Source organism: Mus pahari, chromosome 15, assembly GCF_900095145.1.
Source record: "Mus pahari chromosome 15, PAHARI_EIJ_v1.1, whole genome shotgun sequence".
In the NCBI taxonomy this organism is placed as follows: domain Eukaryota; kingdom Metazoa; phylum Chordata; class Mammalia; order Rodentia; family Muridae; genus Mus; species Mus pahari.
In genome coordinates this window covers 33,322,863-33,331,098 of record NC_034604.1, presented here as the reverse complement: position 1 = coordinate 33,331,098, position 8,236 = coordinate 33,322,863, and the positions used below count along the sequence as shown (strand labels likewise).

Genomic DNA, 8,236 nt, shown 5'->3' with positions numbered 1-8,236 from the left:
CCCCCGTCTTCCTTGTAAACCATGAACTTCTAGAGACAAAAGGAGAGGGCGTCCCTTTTTTGTTCTTACAAGTCCTACAGAAACACCATACCTGGCACAAATGCTTTTAAATGCATGGCCATTGATTGACAGGGAGAATAAGTGAATTGATGAAATGACACCATTTCTTCTCTATACAATGCTGTCGTCCATACTGCCCACACAAACTGGCCAGAATGCTTGAATACAGTTCAAAGGCAATCTTTATCAAAGTAACAACCATAAGATCAGGAGATACCCTTTTCACCCCGACCCTCGAAGTCCACCAGCCACTCCTGGGAAAGAGCTTGTGGGGATGGTTTCAAGGGTCTCCATGCAATCTCCTTCAGCTGCCCAGGGCTTGCAGTGACAGACAAAGCCAGGAAGCACCCCCCCCCCCCGTCCCTTACTCAGTCCTACAGGTCCATTCCCCCCCCTAACCCCCTATCTGATCACAGAAGCATCTGAAGCCAGAGGAAAAACTATAAAAAGAAAGCACCAGCATTGAGGGAAACATCCGGCGAGGAAGCGTGCAGGGTCGGAATTGTGTGGAGTCAACAGATTTTTCCTGTCTTGTAGCAAATCTCCCAGCTGCTGTCCTTGCTGCATCAGGGCCAATTCCAGCCCAAACCAAACCACCGAGGAAATAAATACTCGGCCAAGCCCGGCAGCAGCAGGTAAGCAGCACGTAGCACCCACAACACAGTCCCCTCTGGGCCCCTAAGCCACTACAGCCTTGGTGATGTGTGGAAGGGTGAGCGCGCCCTAGGAACTCAGCTCTGGGGTTATGAGCAGCAGACAGCACCCATCCCCCGCTCCGGAAGCTCCATCCTGGGGCCACTGTATTTATGATTTTTACAGGTCCCAATGTCACCAAGGAAATTAATTACTTCATCTCTTACCTCTGACTATCTGTCCCCTGATTACTTGATTGGTTTGAAATCTGTACCTTTCCCCTTTCTTTCTCTTGGCCTACTACATCAGGATGTAGATGTGAGGGTGTGGTCCTGGAATTGAAGAGACCTCAAGAAGAGAATCCTACTCCTCACTATACAAGGGAGAAATAGATTTTCTTTCTGCAGGCTCAACTTTTGAGCCTGTGGAAATAAACTGGTAATAGGGCAGTGAACAAGAGACAAGCCTTAAAAATGTTTTAAAATTACTTTACATGTATTTTGCGTATGAGCGGGTGGAAGGGTGTATGTGGAGGATGGAGGACCACATGGAGGTGTTTGCTCTCTGTTTCCATTACGAAGGTACTAAGGATTGAACTCAGGCCATCAGGTTTGGTGACAAGTACCCTTAGCCACTAAGGCATCGATCCACCTCACTGGCCCTATTACAATTTTTTTCAAATCATAATTTTATGTGATACAGAAACCTTTAGATTGAAGGTCCAAAAAGACCCATTTTTAAGATTGGGTTCAGTGCTGCAGGAATACCTATGAAAATATAATTGGATAAGAGGGGAATGAGGAAATGGAAATGTAGACCAAGTGGGGAGCCCCAGCAAGGCCTATCTGTATAGCTTCTTGACTGTTCCACCATGCATTTCTTGCTTCCAGGTATGGGACAGGAGCTTTTTCTGGAACAAGGGACTTATAACGTGGAAGCAAGCTAGGCAGCCCAGAGAATTTCCTTATTGCCAACTCTTACCCATAAAGTAAGGGGGATTCAAGTCCTGTTTTTAGGTTGTAGGGTTAGGTTTGGATAGAGTTCTAGTTTCTGTGACCTACTTTGGGAAAGGAATTCTAGATCGCTATCTACTTGCCTGGGGGAGCGGGAACTCTGGGATAGGAGGTCAGAGGGGCAGCTTTAAAGGCCTTAATAGTACATACATTCCAGAGTCATGAGTCTATATTAGAATTCTCGCTTAATTACTTAGTCAACAAGTGGGGGTGGGGGCATAGGCAAGCTGCAAAAATCTTCTCGCTGGTAAAATGGGAATGCCTCTTCTGTATAGACTTGAAAAGGTCCAACGAGCGAGCGAGTGTCTGCACTTTGTGAAGCACCTACGCAGTTACCCCCAGCTTGCTGCATCCTATTTGATCATTTAACAGCAGCAGCAGCAGCAGCAGCAAGGGTCACAGTGTGAAATGAGGACAACGAACAGCAGATGGGACTCATGGGCCTTAGGGGCTCTGGGGAGGCTTTTCACCTGTAGAGATGAGCTTCCTCCTGAATGACTGTCAGAGGCACTGAGGCTCAGTGAGACATGGGGGCCCCATGTTAAGCCAGGAAGCTGGGGTACAGATGCAGATATGATGCACCCCCTTGCTCTCCCCAGACACACACACACACACACACACACACACACCCCTGCTCATTTGCTCGGAGATGTGGCTTTGGTAGGAAGGAAGCTGCTCACTTATTCCATAGGTTTGTCAAGGACCCTGTGTGTGCCAGGCCGTATTCTGAGTACTCGACAAGAGAATGGAGAGATAGCTCAGCGGTTAAAAGCACCGATTGCTCTTCCAGAGGTCCTGAGTTTGAATCTCAGCAACCACATGGTGGCTCACAACCATCTATAATGGGATCTCATGCCCTCTTCTGGTGTGTCTGCAGAGAGCAATGGTTTATTCATATACATAAAATAAATAAATACATTTTTAAAAAAAGAAAAGAAAAAAAGATAGAAAGGCAAAAAGAGCCTTGCCTGGCTGGGGCAGGGTAGATGACCAAATTGACTAAAGAAGTTTGTTAAATACCGCCCTTGTGCTATGCTCATCCGAGGTGTGAGGGGGCAGTAGTGAGCAACACTACCAATGGCTTCCTTTCTCTTCTGTGTGCCTACCAGTTACACTGTTGCAGGGTACCTATGAAGTCTCATTTTACAACCACCACCCACCCTTACCCCTACCACCCACGGGAAAGCTACTAGGTATCACTCCCGTTTCATTCTAGAGGAAACAGTCTTCAGGAGTGTAAGACTCAGGCTGTATACCAGTTTCTTGAGTAGATGACAAAGGCTGCCTGAACAGACAGTTATATAGGAATTCCTCACGTGAAACCCCGTCGGCTTTCTTCACAGGGGTACCATCCCAGACACAGATGGCCTTGTAGGCCTCAAGCCTGGTGGCCAAGCAGAACCTGACCTGGAAGAAGGGCCCCCGAGTCCGGAGGAGGACCTTTCTGTAAAGCGACTTCTAGAAGAAGAGCTGTCAAGCCTGTTGGACCCTAATACAGGTAGGGATGCCCCAGGGTCACCTTGGTGCTGTCTCTGTGCCCATCATCCTTCTATGCACCCCGAATGCAGAGTTCTGCTCCGGTCCACTGTAGAGAGGGGCGTGGCCAGCATTTTATTTGCCCTGCAGTCTCAGAAAGTGGTTATTTATCTGTTTGCTCATTTAGTTATATGGTGGTTAGGCATAGTTATTTAAGACAGGGTTTCACTCTGTCAATATGTAGCCCAGGCTGACCTTGAATTCTTCTTTGAAATCCTCCTGCCTCAGTTTCCCAGTGTAAAGTACAGGGATCACAGGCATGAGTCACATACCCAGCTTTCCTTTGTTTAATAACCAGGATTTTCACCTTTTTAATGTATTTTTTTATGTATATTGGTGTTTCTGCCTGCACGTTTGTGTGTGTGAGGGTATCTAATCCCCTGGAACTGGAGTTCCAGACAGTTGTGAACAGTCATGTAGGTGCTAGGAATTGAACCCAGGTCTTCTGAAAAAGCATCCAGTACTCTTAACCACTGAGTCATCTCTCCAGCCCTTAGGTTTTTTTTTTTTTTTTTTTTAATCATTGTTAAGAATAATGAATGGGGCCGGGCGTGGTGGCGCACGCCTTTAATCCCAGCACTCGGGAGGCAGAGGCAGGTGGATTTCTGAGTTCGAGGCCAGCCTGGTCTACAGAGTAAGTTCCAGGACAGCCAAGGCTACACAGAGAAACCCTGTCTCAAAAAAAACAAAAAAAAACAAAAACAAAAACAACAACAAAAAAAGAATAATGAACAGACTGGAGAGGTGACTCAGTGGTTAAGAGCCCTGGATGTTTTTCCAGAGGACCTGGGTTCAATGGCTAGCACCCACATGGCAGCTCACAACCATTTATAACTCTAATTCCAGGGGATCCAACATCCTCCTCTGAACTTTACAGGCAATCGGTACACATTTGAAGCCCAGACAGACATCACCTAAAACACTCATAGACATAAAACAGAATAAATAAATTTCTTGAAAATTAAAAAAAAAAAGAAAAAGAATAACATAGCACAAGGCTTGACTTTGGGGTCATTTCTGAGTGAACAATCACTTCATTCTTGATCTGTGAGCCTGGCACCAGGAAAGCCTACAGATAGTCCTCTGGGGTACATAATACAGGTGAGCATAGGCTAAGGAACTGAGCTGGCCTGCCCAAAGTCTCCTTGCTCATGGCAGGGGTGCTCAAACCCGGGCAGTAGCAACTCAACTGCACTGTTGCGTTTGGCATATTTAAATAACCTTCCCCACCAGAAAGGAGGCAACTCCTTAATGTGTTAATTGAAACTAAAGAAAAAAAAATTGGTTTGGTAGAAAACAATTAGTTTTGTTTTGGTAGAAAGTTTCTAGGTTCATTCACACACAAGCACTGTATTAAATGGAGCTGTTGGTACACACCTATAATACCAGAATTTGGGAGTGGAAAGTCAGAAGTTTAAGGTCCTCCTCCATTACATGATGAATTCTGGTCTACTCTGGGCTATATAATACCTGTTTTTATTTTTATTTTTTTAAATGTTTTATAATACCTTGTTTTTATTTTTATTTTATTTTTAAAATATTTTTAAAGATTTATGTAAATTTTTTATGCAGATGAATACACTGTAGTTGTCTTCATACACACCAGAAGAGGGCATCAGATCCCATTACAGATGGTTGTGAGCCACCATGTGGTTGCTGGGAATTGAACTCAGGACCTCTGGAAGAGCAGTCGGTGCTCTTAACCTCTGAGCCATCTCTCCAGCCCAACCCTGTTTTTAAAAAAAGAGGAGGAGGAAATCAAAGCAATTAATTTTAACATTAAACATAATATGGACCAGGCTGTGGTGCCACATACCTTTAATCCCTGTACACAGAAGGCAGAGAGACTGGTGGATGTTCACGAGTTCGAGGCCAGCCTGATTTACAGAGTGAGTTCCAGGAACAGCCAGGGCTACACAGAGGAACTTTGTCTCAAAAACAAAACAAAACAAAAGATAAACAAAAAACATAATACGATTTTAATGCAGGATGCACCCAGCCAAGCACCATCAGTGGACTCTCCCTCCTTCGGGTGGCACGCACTGCCCTGACCAGCCATCCTGTTAGTGGATTTACTTGCCATGGCTTCTATCTGGCTGTGAGGCATGGCAGGTTTTGCCCTTTCTGAGGCTAAAAATCATAACTAGCATTGACAGAGTGCTTTCTAAGTGCAAGTCACACATTGTAAGTTTCTCTGGAGAAAATATGAAGAGAAAGGAGCTATTCATTATCCTTATTTCATAAAGGGAAAAAAAGCTGAGGGTCAAGCGTGTTTAATAATTTGCCCAGGGTCATGCAGCTAATGGCTATTAACATAGACAATATGGCTCTAAATTTTAGAGCTGTGCTGCTCAATATGATAGCCACTGGCCACATATGGCTCTTTAAGTTTAAATGAAGTGAAATTAAATAAAATGAAATATTGAGTCCTTTGTCATACACTTCAAGGGCTCAGTACCCACATACGGTTGGTGACTACAGTTCTGAATTCTATCATTGACCAGCGGTGGCTAGAATATTCGGGCTCAATGTTTGACCTGCCCTGCCTCCCCACAGCCCAGAAGGCATTGGGCAAAGTGGGTTTGGAGGAAGAAAAAAGGAGTGGGAAAGACTTTGCTTGGATCCCGGGGCTACTGAGGGGTGTGCTTACGACTGGGGACTTGGTGATCAGATAAAGAACCTAACTGAGGGTGTGATGATAATGGGGCTGCGATGACTCAGGGTGGGACCTGCTGACCACACAAGTTTGAGGACCTAAGTCTGGATCCCTTAACAGCCATGTAAGAGCCAGGCATGAGGGTGCATCTGTAATCTCAGAGCTGGAGTGGCAGAGCCTGGAGGATGCCTAAAGCTTGTGAAGTCGCCATCCTAGCTGAATGGTGAGCTTCAGGGTTAGTGAGAGCATCAGAACTCAGAAGGTGGAGACAGGTGGAGGTCTGCAAGTCTGACACTAGCTTGGTCTACTTAAGGAGTTCCGGGCCAAGCAGGACTACAAAGTGAGCTCTCATCTCAAAAATAAATAGATAGATAGATAGATAGATAGATAGATAGATAGATAGATAAATGGAAGGGAGTGGAAAGAGACATCTGATGTTGACTTCTGGAAGCCTACACACACACACACACACACACACACACATTCATACACACACACATACACACACATACATACACATATACACATGCACAATACACATCCACACACTTATACACATACATATACATACACACATGCACACACATATACACATACATACACATACATACACATACACACATACACACATATATACANACACACATGTACACATANACACATACACACACATACACATACATACACACATACACACACATACACACAAATACACACACATACACACATACATGCACATACACACATGCACACATACATACATACATGCACACGCACATACACACATGCACACATTCACACACACACATACACACATACACACACATACACACACGCACATGCACACGCACAGTGGCTGGGGGAGGTAATGATGACTATTTTACTAGCTGCCATAAACTCACTGAAGCCATAATGAAGACTCACACCATTTTCCAGCTGTTCTCATACAATAGACATTTGCTAAGTCCCAGGCTGGGGGAGGGAGGGTGATTTCCCCATCCTGTACAGTCTAAAACCGAAGACAAGAACCAGGGGATCGTTCACTAATGCAAACAAACGATTAGCTGCAACCTGGATAACCTTTTCACCGTGCAAAAGTAGCAATCTAGTCATGCAGGAAATACAGGCAAATAAACAAACAAACAAGAAAGACAGATTGTTTGTGCCCAGAGAATTTCAGTTAACATTTTGCCCTATTTCCTTCTAGCATCTTTTTCTTGCACAGATTTGAAACCACTAGCCTAAAACTAACTTAAAATACCGGTCACCAAAAACATTAACACACACACACACACACACACACACACACACACACACACACACACACACACCACCTTTGCTTCCAGGGCTGGAACTCATGTTTGTTTGTTGTTGTTTGAGAAAGAACGGTATGTAGTCCTAGCTGACCTCTTCTATCCCAGAACCCCTCTGTCTCTGCCTCCTGAGTGCTGGGATTACAGGCATGTGCCAACACATCTAGCTTCTAGAATTATTTTTTTCGAGACAGGATTTTCTTTTTTTTTTCTTTTCTTTTCTTTTTTTTTTTTCTGATGACACTTAAAGTATAATTATTGACCATTTGTATTTTCTTCTTCTTTTATTGGATATTTTCCTTATTTACATTTTAAATGTCATCCCCTTTCCTGTTCCCCCCAATCCTCTATCCTATCCCCCCTCCCCCTGCTTCTCCGAGGATGTTCCTGCACCTACCTACACGCTCCTGCCTCCCTGCCCTGGGATTCCCCTACACTGGGACATCAAGCCTTCACAGGACCAAGGGCCTCTCCTCCCACTGATGCCCGACAAGGCCATCCTCTGCTACATATGCAACTGGAGCTATGGGTCCCTCCATGTGTACTCTTTGGTTGGCGGTTTAGTCCCTGGGAACTCTGGGGGTTCTAGTTGGTTGATAGTGTTGTTCTTCCTATGGGGTTGCAAACCCCTTGAGCTCCTTCAGTCCTTTCTCTAACTCCTCCATTGGGGACCTTGTGCTCAGTTCAATGGTTGGCTGCAAGCATCTGCCTCTGTATTTGTCAGGCTCTGGCAGAGCCTCTCAGGAGACAGGCTCCTGTCAGCAAGCACTTCTTGGCATCCACAATAGTGTCTGGGTTTAGTGACTGTATATGGGATGGATCCCCAGGTGGGGCAGTCTCTGGATGGCCTTTTCTTCAGTCTCTGCTCCACACTTTATCTCCATATTTCTTCCTTTGAGTATTTTGTTCCCCTTTCTAAGAAGGACCAAAGCACCTACACTTTAGTCTTCCCTCTTCTTTTTTTTTTTTTTAAGGATTTATTTATTTATTATATGTAATTACACTGTAGCTGTCTTCAGACACTG

The 8,236-nt window shown here is 44.8% G+C and overlaps 1 protein-coding gene across 2 annotated transcripts in view; it reads left to right on the top strand.

Annotated features, from left to right (window-relative positions):
- Pcdh12 (protocadherin 12) overlaps positions 1-8,236 on the top strand; it is a 17,718-nt gene that overhangs the window by 5,818 nt on the left and 3,664 nt on the right. The window contains exons 2-3 of one of the 2 annotated variants that reach the window (XM_021214783.2): positions 598-695; positions 3,050-3,204. In XM_021214783.2, coding sequence (XP_021070442.1) covers positions 598-695; positions 3,050-3,204 — 253 coding nt within the window. Of the gene's footprint in view, positions 1-597; positions 696-3,049; positions 3,205-8,236 lie in introns of those variants that run through there. The other variant, XM_029547231.1, reaches the window with a different exon arrangement.